At 48.8% G+C, this 15,167-nt stretch overlaps 1 protein-coding gene across 5 annotated transcripts in view; it reads right to left on the bottom strand.

The window, feature by feature from the left end:
* Positions 1-15,167, bottom strand: part of FRMD4A (FERM domain containing 4A) — a 228,483-nt gene that overhangs the window by 101,072 nt on the left and 112,244 nt on the right. For all 5 annotated transcript variants that reach the window (XM_054188941.1, XM_054188944.1, XM_054188940.1 and 2 more), the window contains one exon: positions 4,659-4,753. In XM_054188941.1, coding sequence (XP_054044916.1) covers positions 4,659-4,753 — 95 coding nt within the window. The remainder of the gene's footprint in view (positions 1-4,658; positions 4,754-15,167) is intronic.

Here is a 15,167-nt window from a genome sequence, read left to right as displayed (position 1 = left end):
ATACAGTTTTACTGGTTAGTGTCCAGTTTTCTGAAAAGCGGATCCACATTGATTTGTGTTATAAAGGTATTTGGACCAATAAACCAACTCACGCCTCTTCAGTGTCAAACTTGTGTTGAATTGAATGGACATTGAGAAAGATCAGTTCGTGTAATAGAAACCATATAAATTATTTTACATTTCCGTCAGTCATGACAGAATCAAAAAAACCCCAACCCTTTAAGCTCACAGATTTTCTTGTTTAAGGTCTCAATCCTTCCACAGAAATATTTTTTAAGGGGCTGCAAAGCCCAGGGAGCTGTAGGAATTTAGCTACATTGATTTTGCCAAACAGTGGATTTGGTGACAAAGGAGCTGGTGCAATGCCAGAACGGGACATTATTTTCAGAGCTGCACCCTCCATTGGACTGGCTGTTCAACCAGGACGTGGGACACCTGGTCCCTCATTTTGGCTCTGCCAAATGGCTGCAGGGTGGAAATAGGTTTCCCCCCTGTTCCTGGAAATGAGAGAGGATTCCAGGGAAGAGTGGTGCCCTGCTGTCCCTCTTCTCCTACTCTCCCCTTGCCATCCCCTTGGCCGTAGAATCCTGAGCTAAGCAAGGGCACTCTCTGTTATCACCTTGTCATGTTAGTACAGTCTCTTGCACAAGCGTAACACAAATAACGTGGGCCTCAATCCCTTGCAGTTTTTATCCGGTACATTAGCTAGCCGACGAAGCTGCTCTGCAGGTTCTGCTCTGGCAAGGGAGCAAAAGGGTTTGGGTCAGCTTTGGGTTTGGCCCACGAAGAGCTGTGGGATGCAAAAGTCGGTAGTTCTCCATGGAGCAGGTGACTCAGGTCTAAGGACAAGTAAAGGACATGGAAAACCTGCCTATGGCCCAGACGGAGTGTCTGCAGCGAACAGAAGGGTAATCCTGACCACTTGCTCTCAGTGACTGCTGGAAGAGCTGATGCCAAGGGAAAGGGCGGTTAGCAGAGATTCATATTCAGCTGAAATGAAAAAAAAAAAAGCCCTTTCTCCATTCCTTTTCACTGTTAATCAACCAGCGTATAGCTCTTCTGGCTTCACGTGAAGCTTGGCCCTACGTGCTGTACAGGGACACCCTTTTGACCTGTGCCCTCCCGCAGTTAATGGCTCACGCCATAAAGCGTTCCTATCATCATTAAAATAGGAGGCGTTATTCTCTCCTCCATAATAGTCTGACAATCTAATTTTAGTCACGCTGAATGCAGTAATGACCCTATATTATCACAAGAAACTATTAAGTCGCCAACGCAAAGGTTGTTCCTATTGATTTTCTTCTCAGGTTGTCATGATAGAGCACAACTAATGAATGGAAATCCCCAGTCCAAATCATTTCTAAATAAATTACTCTCATAGAGCTTTTACTCTTAAATAGAAGAATTGATTTAATACTTTAGTGGCTTTTCTTCTTTCTAAACTTGCAATTTAGCCAACCTCAGACTACATTTATGAACGCGGCTTGTTCTGTTTCAGCTGGTTATGAGTTCCCTTCAAGTAAGGCGCATGGAAACTCAGCAAAGAGTGAAGAGAAAGGAAATCCCTGAGGGTTTACGTCACAGAATTAAAGGGTTTCTTTTTGTGTGCCTCATCTGTATTAGCTATAGGGCTGTGTTAGATGCTCTGCAAACACACACAAAGAGTCTGATTTTCCTACTTTTTGAAGAAAGGATACTTTTTAAACTTCCATTTCACATTGCAGGTTAAGGTCTGTGGTACGGATAGCCCTTTTTTTTTCCTGGCAGTGACATGGGACATCTATTTCCAAGACCTAATCCAACTCCCCATATTTTTTTTGGCTGCGTTCAGTCAAATAGAACAATCACTGTTTGTGGCAACTCCATTCGGAGCTTTTTACAACTGAGGAGGAAATATTATACATATTTTTTTTTGTCAGTGTTGTTTTCACAGCATTGAAGAAGCCTCAGTGCAAGGCTCAGATTCACTGTGGGACAGCAGAAGGGCTGCAGACCAACCTTCCTATCAGCTGGGACTCACTGGCATGTTGCTGGGTCGTGTTTACTAGAAGGCTCCCCCCAGATCTTTTGTCTGGGTTGGCTAAGCTCCTGTGACAGTGCACCCCGCTCCACCTTGACCACAGGTCAAGAAGGTGACCAAGTGAGTGGATGCCATCACCTCACCCTTTGAAATCCCGTCTAGACAGTGCACACCCATCTGCGTCCCCATCTTTGAGTGCTGCCTCGACAGCCTCTGTCAGCCTCTCGCGCTTCCTCCCATCGCTAACCCAGATCTTTGCTCACACTGCTCTGTGTTAAACCTGGAAGCCCCACGGGAGGCTGGGCTCTCTCTAATTGCTGACACCTCCTCATTAGCTTCCCTTGCACTCCCAGGGGAGCCCTGTGCCCACTCAGCTGAGCCGAGAGCTGGAACTGCTCAGCTGCTATCTGGTTGCAGTCTGACATGTGTTTCTTGTTTTTAACCTGGGCTGTTAGGACTGTTAAGGGAACATTTTCACCTTTTAGTCAGCTTTGGCTTCCCTGCATGGCTTTCTTTCACCCCTCAGGCAGCACCCCCTGGGGAACTTGCTCTCTCCCATAAGAAATAGCACCCTGGTAATTTCCTCCTCACTTTATAAGTTGCCAGTGCCTCCTGCTGCTCCTTCTTTGAGGACCAGTCTCATTAATTTGTGTTGGGTTGGAGTTCTCCTACAGCGCTGAGCTGCTCGTGTCAGTGGGATGGGATGGATTCTGGGCTCTCCTCTGATTCAGGTCCTGCTTCTGCGTGTTCCTGATGTCGAGCATCTCTCCACCTGGGAGCTGTGTCCTGAGTTGGCTTCTGGCTGACCAAGGCAGGTCCTTGCCAAAGGAACTGTCTCTAGAGGAGCGATTGTTGCTGAGTTGAATGTGGATGTGTTTGTGCAATTATCTAGCAGCCTCTGATTACCCAATCCTGAATCACTATTTCAGCAGATAATTTAGATTTCGCTGCCACTTCGGCAGGAGAGCAGAGCTGGCTCGTTTCCCCCTGTACTCGGTACTGGTGAGCCCCCCACCTCGAGTTCTGTGTCCAGTTTTGGGGCCCTCACTACATCAAAGCCACTGAGGTGCTGGAGCGTGTCCAGAGAAGGGCAATGAAGCTGCTGAGGGGCCTGGAGCACAAGTCTCATGAGGAGCAGCTGAGGGAGCTGGGGGTGTTCAGCTTGGAGAAAAGGAGGCTGAGGGGAGACCTTGTCGCTCTCCACAACTACCTGAAAGGAGGGGGTAGTGAGGTGAGGGCTGGTCTCTTCTCCCAAGTAATAGGCGATAGGGCAATAGGAAATGGCTTCAAGTTGCGCCAGGGGAGGTTTCGACTGGATATTAGGGAAAGTCTTTACACTGAAAGGGTTATTAAGCATTGGAACAGGCTGTGCAGGGAAGTGGTTGAGGCACCATCCCTGGAAGTATTTAAAAGAAGGGTAGATGTAGTGCTTAGAGATAGAGTTTAGTGATGGTTTATTGTCAGACTTAGGTTGATGGTTGGACTCGATGATCTGAAAGGTCCCTCCCAACCTAGGCAATTCTGTGATTCTATGATTCTGTGACAGCAATACCACTGACTCAGGTGTTCTGGGAACACAGCGTTGGCTCAAAAATCTTGGGTTTTTAAAACTATATATGTACAGGAAGCCTGTTCCTAATCACAAGACCCCCCTGTTGCATACCAAGGTGGATTGTGGCGGGTGTGCATACAGGTCACAGTCCATATGCCCAGGACAGTCTAACTACAGAGAGAAAACAGGCAGCTGGAAAAAAGTAGAAGGGACTGAGCAGTACCACTGAGAGGTCACAGTCTAGGTCTTCTCATAGCATTTGGCAGACCTTTAATGTTTCTCCAATGCTAATTTTATACTTGCCTTTTAAACAGGGGGTAGAAATGGCCTGTCTTGAAACAAAACCTCAAATTTTGTGGTAATACGAGGACTCTGGGAGCTGGGGTTCAAAGTGAGCAACCAACATTGCCTGAGGTGACTGCAGTGTCAGGGTCCCGTCCTTTGGTTTAGCTCAGCCATAAGGCTGTTGTGTGATTCCTGGTAAGGTCAAATCCTTTCCACAATGGAAATTTTATATTTAAAAATGCTTTTCGTTCATGTTAAATTTGGCAATCCCTTTCTTTCCCACACTTTCTTCTTTCCCTTTTTTAAGAAACTCTAATCTGGGATCTAAAACATCAGAAATTATTCATAATTTTGTGATTTATTTTTTCTTTCCTTGAAATAATTTAGCATTACTTTTAAGTCTGCTTGAGTGAATAAACTGATTAACACTTTAATTGAACAGTTCCGCCAATCTGGTAATAATTTTGATCTAGTGAGTGCATCTGAAACCCGTGAGAGCTTTAGCTAACGTTTTACCAATGCCAAATGACACCAACTCTTTGAGCATGGGATTAGGTAAGGGATTGTTACTGCCTCTGCACACCTCCGGCAATGCTTAACTTGCTCTGAGAAGCCTCCAGCCCTCTGAAGAAGAAGCAGTGCAGGACAGACTCCAATGTGAGGTCCATGCCCCGCTAGACCTTGGTGTAGGACCTTGGGGTACACAGGTCTTCTACGCTGGTCATTTTGCTTAGGATAAAACCGCCAAGATTTTCTGTGATCTATGAGTTCCCTCTTAGATCTTTGATTTCTCGCACTTACGTTTCATCTGTGAATGCAATTCCAAAGTATTCCTTCTCCTTCAGGTTGAAATGAGATGCCACCAAGTCAAGCAACTCCTTGGCCAAAAGCTTTGGCTGGAAAACAAGAATGAAAAAAAGTGATTAATGAGGAGAACTTGGATATAACTGCACCGTGCTTCTGCAGGGAAATGCCAGCCTTGAAGGTGCTCAAGTGCTGTCGCTTTTATGTTCCCTCTGGTGATCAAGCTAAATCTGCAAGCAACATTAGCTCCTTGAAATGAGCAGTAGTTTCCCTCCTAGGTAAATACTAAAAACCTGGTGATTCTGACCTCTTCAGTGCTCGATGTCTCTGCGGAGAGATGACCTGCCGCCTGCCAGTGTTCAGATCTACCATGACCAGCTCGCTCATGCCTCTCTGATAATTTTAGCTGTTAAAGCTTTTTATCAAGGACCTTTGCAAACACATTTCAGACACCCACTCTCACACACACAGCACAGATATATGCTCATAACACTAAGAAAATACATAGTGCCAAAAGATAGGATGTGACAGGACCAAATGAGAAGTAAATGACAGAACGAAATAGTTTCCCATTCAGTATGGCTTGTCATTACGGGATAAGGATGTGTCCTCAAATTTAGGCACTTGGAAGGAAAGAGAGGAAAGTAGCACACACTTTCAAAATACCCTTTGTAAGAGCATAAAAGCCAAGCTCAGAGAAGTTGTTCACCACATACAGAGGACGGTGCATTAGTACCACAGGGAAATTCTGCCTTTTCTGCAAAACCCTATTTGACTTTTAAGCCTAATGTTTCTTTCTCTCTATTTGAATTTCCACCAGCTCTGCTAAATTCCTGTGTTTCCTACTGGGCAACTGAAGTCTTGGCTGTAACAACGCTCTTGTCCTGAGTATCACTGGTAGGAAACAGGGGTACAAAGGATCTGGGTAGATCCCACAGCCTGTAATAGGCCCAGATCCCAGACCTGCAATGGTTACAGCAGCCCTGGCACAGCTGGGGTCAGAGATCCCAGCGGTGTTCCCTGGTGACTGCTCGTCAGGATTTGGTCTACAGATCTCTGTGCTGCAAGCCTCAGTGAAAATAAAGCTGTCTGTAGGCTTGACTGCGCCAACGAGTCTGCCAAGCAGCTGAGTCAGAGTTACCCCAGACGTGAACCTGTTGTTAAATGGAGATGAAATGATGATGCTGTGCAGAAATTGGGTGGTGGGGACCTGAGAACCGTGTTGTCCTAATTAACTGTCCTGTCCTGTAAATACAAAACCAGCTTGTGTTTAAAAAAAACTTGATTTGTATTTAATTTCCAAATAGATTCACAAGACTCTCAACCGCTCTCTAAAAATGATCCTAAACCCAGCACTGTCCTAGTCCCTGTCACAGTTGAGCCAAGCCTGAAATACTTCTCTGGCATTCACGTGAGTGTTATGCCATCCTTCACCCACCCACCCGTCTGCTGCTACGTCCCAATGCAGTCACCAGCAACATCCATTCTGCTCCATGTCTGTGCACCCAATGCAAGGATGGTTCTAGGACACGCCAGCAAAGAAGCAATAGCCATGCCTAAATGCAGCACGGGCTTAAAGCAGCCGCCGAATACGAGATGAGTTGCTGTGTAGGAGGAAGAGCCTGGCAGATATCAAATAGGTGGGATGCAACAAGCTTCATTTTAATTTCCAAGTCAGACTTCTCAGGCACAACCGTTGGAGTCTCTGCTATGTCTATGCTACCTGCCGCATTGCCTTTCCCAGGCTCCTGGACCAGCTCCCGAATGGCACTCAGAGCTGAACACAGCAGGCGAGGGGCCGTGGCCAGGTCCTCTGTCCCTTTGAGTTCCTTCAGGGACCCAAGAAAAGAGCACACGAGCTGCAACAGGTGTCTCCTCAGAGACTTCTCTCCTGGCATTGTGCTGGGTGGGACATTCGCAGCATCCCTGTCTCCTATAAGATGAACCTCTCTTTACCAAAGCTTTTTAAGGACAAGCTACAGTCTGACTTATGAGGTACCCAGATACTTTGATGAATCATAGAATCATAGAGTGGTTTGGGTTGGAAGGGACCTTTAAAGGTCATCTAGTCCAACTCGCCTGCAGTGAGCAGGGACATCTTCAACTAGATCAGATTACTCAGAGCCCCGTCCAACCTGACCTTGAATGTTACCAGGGATGAGGTATCTACCACCTCTCTGGGCAACTAAGAGGAAAGTAGAGGATGTTAAGACTGCTATGTGAATTCAGAGATACGTAGGCTCTGCGCATGTACTTACTGGGGGCATTGAATGAGTTTTCAGTTTAACAACAAACACGGCAGCATTTTCCCAAGCCTGGGTTAAGCACTTTGGGGGGATAGGTTGAGCTTTCATATTTTGCAAGAAAGGAGAATGGAGTAATAAATGGCTGATGTGAAACAGGCTGCCTGTGGCCATGGGGAGGTGATGGGTCCCTCAGCTCCAGCCAGCCAGCACTGTCACAAGGGGTGCTGGACAAGGGGTAAAATCCCCTTCTGATGTCCAGCCACATCATGGAGCAGTGATGCCCAGAGTCCCTTCCCTTTCACACCGCTGCATCCAGCCCCAGGCATCGAGTGAGGAGCAGCACCTGAAAGCACTTGCCTTCTGCCACCCTCCCCGGGCAAGGTGGCTAAACGCAACGTGTTGCCCCCTTATCTCTGCTGAGGGAGACCTGGCTGCTGAGAAAGCTGTGGAGGGGTGGTTGGCATGGTGTGACAGCCTTCCCTTCTCTACTGCCCAGCGGCAGCTGCTCCTCTCCCAGCACAGCCCCCCCTCCTGCCCCTGGGGCTTGGCCGGGGCATGATCTCCACTGCCCTTGCAGTGGGGCCTCCTCCAAAGCCTGTGGTAGCAGATAAGGCAGGATAACCCTTTGCCTTGCAAGATAAGGGAAAAGAACAATAGATGCAGACCCAGCGCTGGAGCGGTGCCAGGTTAGTTACTGGGCCAGCGTCCCTGAAGAGGCTTACGGCGGTGAAGTTAAGCCCTGCTAGTCCCCTCCAAGATTACTTTCCGCTCTCCTCTTAAGCTCTGCAAGGTTATTGTACTTTCCAGTGGGACGAGTCCAGTGTTCTCCCAACACAGACGGGCAACCTGAGTCTTCGGAGGGGAGAGGAGGAAGGTGGTAGCAAAGAGTCCTCAAGACGAACCTGCACAGCGGGAATAAGGGCAGGAAAACCCTGCTGAGCATGAGACGAGCTGCAGCCCCGTCTCGCTGTCTCAGGAGAGACCCACGCACTCAAAGTTACCGGTTAATCTGCTTGCCATTCGCGATGGGAATGGCTGAGCAATGACCTCCTTTTATGTGAGCCACACAGACAAAGAGCTCATTAGCGATGCCTGTGGCAAGTTGTTTTAATTCATTATTAATTTCTGGACTTCATTTTCCAGAGGGATATTCATTTTGCATTAATAAAACTTCCATCAGAGGCACATTGAAAAAGGTGGGGACGGGTCTCTGGGAGCAGGGAAATCAATAGAAAGTGAGGGCCCAGGACCTTCTGCATCCAACATAGCGGGAAGGACAGCAGGCTTGTGAATCCCACATGCATAAATCAGGAATAGCAGGTGGCATTCAAACCAGAAACCGAACCGTGTCCTCAATGCTGCAGAGCTGGACCATGGTGTGCTGCGAGCTGCCCTGGCAGCTGCTGAGACCCCTCTGCACCTCCTGCTCTTCATCTCCTCCCTACCCACACCTTCCTGGCATCCTCCATGTAACCTGTATCAAAAAAGCAGCCTTGGGGAGCATCTCAGAGCTGCAGCTGGCTGGCCTGAACTTGGGATGGAGTACGGCAGCAGACATCCTGCAGCTGGAGCAGCGAGGGCTGAGCGTGCTTTGCTGGTGGGGGTGGGTTGTCAGAGCAACGTTATTCATCCAGGGTTTCCCCTGCTGCTCCCTCCCGCTCCCTCCCTCTTTGCAAAAATGCACATGAAGAACAATGAGCTGTAAATCAGCTGTTATTTTTACTAGAGAAATAAGCAGGGCCCCGGTTGTGGTCCCAGCACACTGGAGCTGTGGTCCTGGGAGAGAAGATCCTGCTTCCAGTGATGGGTCTTCCCCTGCCGGGAAGAAGACCTGAGGGACCCGTTCTCCTATATAGTGGAATCTCAGACACAGACACCAACCATTTCGTAGCCAAAGACACTGTCCCTGAGGCTTTTCTGCACGGCAGTGACCCGGGTGCTTTCCCAGCTCTGGAGTCCTACCTGTCCTCCCAGTTCCTGCTCCAGCCTGGGACAGGCAGCGCTCTGCAGCCTCAGCTCTCTGGGCTTGCAAACACAACACCTTCCACCACACGAAATACCTCCATACTGGGTCAATGGATTCGCCTGCCAGGCACGTTGGCATCAATGCATCATCCAGGGGATTCCTAGTCATCTGTAGGGTGGGCAACTCTTCTCTGAAGTCAAACCTGACCTGGGAGCACTATGAGGTTTTTCCCTTCCCTCTTGGAGAGGCAGGAGAGCAGAGGTGGACTCATTAGGGGCTGCCTCCTCATTAGCAGAATGACCCAGACACCCTTCACTGCGCCCTGGGCCATGCCCGAGATGTTTATCTGAAATGCTGCGTAATGCTCTGCAACCGCAAAGCTCTTCTGCCTCAGCAGCGAGAAGCACAGCCAGCACATGGCCGGGGCTCTCCTGCAACCCCAGCTCCTGCAGCCTCAGAGCAGGGAACTCGTTCCCTCCCTCCCCTCCCAAAGAACCTAAGTTTATTCAAATAATGACTTAGGGGAAAGGGAGAGCTTTATTGGTGGTGTTGGGAGGTGGCAGGGAAAGGACTGAGCCTCAACAGCAGCTCTGTGACTTGAGCCCGCACCAAGAAAACCTCTGCAAAGGCACTGAAGACTGTGTAAGAAGGTATGATGGGATCATAACTCCCAGGGCTTTCTCCCTGCATTTCCCCGTTGCTTAAAGAAGAGCCCCGCCATGCCCCTGTCTCCAGACACAGCGTGTGCTAGAAAGAGCTACACTGAGACAACATCGATGCATGCAATGCCCAAGCTCTGTTTTTATCTCCTTGGCTCTATTTTAAGGAGCGTTCAGCACTGACAAATTAACCACAGGGGATGAGTCCCTCATCCACGGACTGCCCTTTATACAGAGACGCTATATACAGGTGCACTCTAGAGGTGTCTCTTACCAATTAGCCGGGAAGGCAACTTCCCACAATAAGGGCAGAGCGCGGCAAGCACTAAAAGCAAGTGGGGAGGGGAAGAGCAGTCCCAAGAGCGCCTTTGGAAGGGGAGGTGGAGGCTGCATGAGTGATGGGTCATACCGATGTCAAAAATGTCAAAAAAACCCGGGTATCACAGCTCTTCCACATACTTATTGGATGAGATCTCATTAGTGTGAGCCCGCTAACAAGGGCTGCTGGACCCACTGGGGGATCTGCTCCCAGCACTGGAGAGAGGGAGAGGAGGAGGTGAGACGCAGGTGACGCAGAGCAAGGCTTTGCAGGACACCTGCAAAGGTCACCTTCACACGGTGACCTGCAAAACCCATTTTGGTACTTCCTAACACTAGACGTGGTCATTCTCACACAGGTTTAGTGCTGATACTGCTACATTATGGGTGTGTTTTGGTGACAGGATGGAAGGAGGATGAAGAGGGCTTCTGGGGAAAAGAATCCTCTTGTAGCCTGGGCAAGCATCTGGGGGCAACTCATCTCATCCTAAAATAGGCCAACAGTCCTATAAATACCTGTTTCTTTCCAAGAGGGCTTGGTGATTGCCTCAGCTGAGGATCAACGCTGTAAATATCTAACCCAGCTCGGGCCAAATCCTGCCCTGAGAGGGCAGTGCTGCCATCCAAGGAGACTTTCCTTGGGGACTGCAAACCAGGTAGCCCAAGTGCCACCATGGGTGCAACTGGGAGGTCATCTCACCGAGCCATGGGCACCTCAGCTGTCTCAGCACCAGGGGAGGAAACATCTGCCTATTTCAACCAGCAAAATCAGAGAAGTGCAAGAATTTCAGTGTAGCTTGAGCAGATCATTCTGTCAGTCATCATGGAAAATACAGCAGAAACGCAAGCATTCCAGTATTAAATATTCAATATAATTAAAAGACAATGTTACTGGGATTTGAGCAGCCCGAGGAACTCCAGAGTCATGTGTTTCCCCAGTGGAAAGACAGGCTGCCCACTTTTGGCAGAGAAACATGTTTCTCAGTGACAGCTTCCCATTACGCTTAGAAATGAGTGAGTTATGGAGAGAGATTATCTATCCACAGTCCAGCAGTGCCATGAATAAAAAACAGATGACATGGTATTAGCAGCTGCGGGTACGTCCCTAGAAATGCAGGCGCGCACAAAGTATATTTTATTGTTTTATTAACTGTCAAACAAGCCTATCTATTCCCCCTCCCCCATTTCATAGCTTTTCCCTAATTCTCCGTGGCAGAAGGCTTCTGGGAAATGCACAGTTTCAACATATGGGCAGACGCGTGCCGCCCGAATCCGTCCAGCCCAGAGACACGCTGAACTGTGGGAACCAGGTAACTAGATCACACTTAGTAATGCCTCGTTTCATTAGATTAAAAAGACCGCTACCATCCACTGCCTCCTTGCTGGAGGGACTTAAGCAAGATATATCACGAGACCCCAAGTGCTGCAATGCTAAAGACTGATGCAGCACCGGTGGTCAGCCTGCACTAATTTTGTGCTATAACCCAGCTGTGGTCAGGTAGCGGCTTCAGGACTCAAATCATCGTTCTTTAACTGTGAGCATGTGCTGAGGAAGGCTGGCCCATTGTTATCCTCCAAGCCAAAATCACCAGGGCGTAGCCCAGACCAGACGCAGTCCCAAGGATGGCCACCCTGTTTGGGCAAGAGAGGGAGTTTATAACGCTAGGAACACAAGCCGGGCTGTGCCATGTGGCTTCCAGCCCAGCCAGAGAGCCACGACCTATTTTATTTATGAGTGCAGACATAGCAGATGCTGTGCAGCAAGTTCCCGAGCAGGTTGAGTTTCTATGGGATGGACCGTGAAGTGGGTCTGGTTCAAACCAGCCGCTCGAGTCATGCTGGCTCGGTCCAATTTTGCTAAACGTTCAAAGGTTGGACGTTTGAAAAACATCTTTTCGGTGGCTTGAGTTGAAAAGTAGGCTGGGGGATGTGTATGTGCGGTGTGGGCAGCCCATCAGCAGGAGAGGCGAGCTGGAAAAAGCGGTTGGGATGAATACAGAGCAATTCCTGCCACGGCCGTGCCCGGCGCAGTACCACCAGGCAGGGTACAATGCTCCCTCATCAGCCGGCTCTTGCCCATCTGGAGCCTTGGGCAGTGCAATCAGGAGGAAATAATAGCGCAAAAGGGTGATTCGCACACAATTCTTCCCCTCCACCTACTATTATTATTTGCTAACGAAGCAAACTCCAGGTGCCCCCGCTGAATTAGATCATCTGCTAAAACCAGCCACCAAGCTATGCTCCAGCACCACAGTGATAAGGGCAGTAAAGATGCCCATATAGACCTTTTGTGTTCCCACTCTGTTTCTCGAGGCGTTGGTTATGCAGTGGCCAGCAGCCTTATCTGCTGAAGGCCAGCAGCACGCGTACACCCGGATGCATTAGGCAGTACATTACCCCATGATAGTTACGGACCGTAACTCCCTCCCGCCCCTGTTTCCTTGTGCGTGAAGCACCGAAATCTCTTATCCAGGGGCCATTGAACTGTCACTCACTCGCAATTCTCTTCTTGTCAAATTGGCTCTGCCAACAGCTCCATCACCTGGTTGTTTAACCCGTTTTACGCACTTGGAAGAAAAGAAAAATCCAAAGTCGCCCCATAGTAATGTTATGTAAATACCAAATAACGGCCCTTTCGGCTATCGTTGCATCCGAACGCAGCGTAATAACATCGTGCAAAACCGCTCAGGCTGAAGGCTTGGGGCCTTAGGGCTTTCAGCTTTGCAATTCCCCTTATGGGATAGATCCACCATTCCTCAGCTCCGCGTTACTGTGTCAATATATGGAGTGCACATAATCAAAGCAGGCTGGGATGTAGTTGGGTGAAAAATTATTCATTGAAATGCAAGACGCCTGGTGAGGGAACGCCTTATTTTTTATCACGAAACAGCTGAACTCCGACAGTGTCGGGCACCGGGGGTGGGAGCGTTGCTTGCGTTGGCACACGCCGCATCTCTTCCCCCGAGTCAGTGGCTGGCTCTAAAATCTCTTTTCTTCATATACATAGGAAAATGAGACAACTTGCCTCCAGCAGCCTCCTTGGGAACACGGAGGGTGGTGACAGAGTGCCACCGAGTGCCACCGACGTTGTTCTTGGAAAGTCAACTCCCACAAGTTGTGGGAATTAAGATTTATTAGGGTCAGAGAAACAAAGACAAAAAAAAAAATCCCTGAGTTTTTAAAAAAGTCTGTTTGGTAAAAGGATTAGAAACACCCTACTGACAAGTTGCCTCAGAAATATTCACAGATAGCTGCATTTCTGGGTTTGGCTAATACCTGACGCTCAATATCTTAAGTCAGAAGCCATTGCTGACATTCTCTAATTCCCCTACGTATTAGCAATGTGAATCTGCTTAAATATTTTTGTAGTCAGAGAAAGCAGAGAGCATGAGCAGGCCAAGTCTGCGTGGCAAATTCATGTCAAAGCCAAAATGAGAAGCAGTCAGTGGGAGGAAAAAGACACCTTTGGTCTGCAGCGTCCCTCCTCCCCTTCTTGCCTGCTGCAGAGGCAGCTGCACGCTCCCCCCATTCAGACGGGGTCTGCATCGATGCCCAGTGACCCCATTCCTCTCTGTTGTCTTCTGTATCGTCCTGCGACTCCAACAGAGTTTTCAGGTGACTGCATCCAAAGAGACCAGCCAGCTGCTACTAGTGCTGGGACGGGAAATCTGTCCATCTTCCCTGCACCATGCTCAGACCTTTCTCTCACACATGACAAAAGCCTCGGTGCATCCCTCTTTCCTTCCTTAGCCCTCTGCCTGCTCCGTCTCCTCTCTGTCGCTGCTGGGAGCTGCTAACGTCCCCACGTGCAGCTGAGAGAGCTGGCTGATGCGCTGAGGATGGAAGAAGGCTGAGTTTTGTGGCTGTCCCCTGCTTTGTGTACGTGTGTTTTATTCAACCACAGACCTGAAGCACAAGGGGATTTGGTGGCTGCTCAGAGCACTACATCCCATGTGGGAATCTGCATCACTGTCGCCTGCAGGGTTGGGGAGAGGGAGAGGATGCTGTGCCTGGCATCCAGACTGATGTCCTGGTCTGCCCCGGTGCCAGCAGGAGGAGCACACTGTAAGGTACTTCTGCCTGGAAACCCCCAAGAGTCTGTCTCTGTGCAGTCTGGACCTGCTGGCCAGATGCACATCACCTTCACAGAGCATCCGTGCCAGGTCCACTGTCTCCCAGTGGCCCGGCCGTATGCCAGAGCGCTCATCTGTGCACGCACCCTTTGCACGGGATTTCCGGAGGCCCGAGAGTCAAAGGCAAGTGGTCAAAATCCTGACATTAGCCCTGGGTAAAGTAAAAGAGATTGTGCAGGGTAACCTCATATGTGGCCACCCTCGACTGCTTTCCCACTTGAGTTGTGACCAGGAGCATGAACTGAGGGAGAAGATCTGACCAACCACAGAAGCAAAGCCAGATTGCAAGGGCAAGCAGGCGTCTTTTTAGGAGGGATGTGATAGAAAGTGTGGAATTCCTTATGCTGACTGATGTAAAAATTGCTTTTGTAACACTGCCAAGGTCACTGCCGGCTCAGCTAATCAGCCATGAAAACATCACTGAAGCAAGTTAAAAAGTTGCCCCGAGTCAATTTGCGCACGCAACTTTTGTTATTCTTTATTTAAACTTTTGAGGTTGGTTTTTGGATAGTTGGAGGAAACAGATCCTTCCTCTATTATCTTGCTTTGGGTTTCTCCCAAAACCTAACACAACATCAAATCTGTTTTGTCCTTTACAAGACACTCCTGAAGAGCAGCCTGGCTGGCTGCTTGCTTTGCTCTGTGTTTACTCCAGCAAATACTATGTTTTCAGGAGACTAGTCTGAACTCCATGGGAGGTTTTATAGTATTGTCAGGAGCTGCATTCTGTGGATTAGTATGGCTTTAATGAAAATCCATCCCAACTTTGTCAGTTTTGACTGGGATTTTTTTTGAGCTTTCAGGGAATTTAGAGCAAATTATGAGGCGCAAACTCAGAAAGACTGGTACGAAAAAGGTACCCACTTATGTGAACCCAAATAGTTGACTTTCAAGCAAATTTGGTTCCCGCAGAGCAGAAAAAAAAACATTTGCAGCTAAGATGGCTAGATTCACTAGCCCTTCAAATCATTCTCGATGTCTCGAACCTATTAATGATCTATTCAGTAGCTTCCCATCTCCTTCTGCATGAAACATCTATGGGGTTTCCATATATAAATCAGAAAATTATGGTCAGTAGATCAGCAGAGCAGAAGGGAGATACCCACGTGCAGGAGGACTTTGCCCTGGTTGAAGGCCATCGGTTTCACACAGGCAAAAGACAGAAGCACCTGTGCTTCAAAGCA

The sequence above is a fragment of the Rissa tridactyla genome, chromosome 1, assembly GCF_028500815.1.
Source record: "Rissa tridactyla isolate bRisTri1 chromosome 1, bRisTri1.patW.cur.20221130, whole genome shotgun sequence".
Lineage (NCBI taxonomy): Eukaryota > Metazoa > Chordata > Aves > Charadriiformes > Laridae > Rissa > Rissa tridactyla.
Note: the sequence above shows the minus strand (reverse complement) of the source record. Positions and strands in the feature narration are given on the sequence as shown.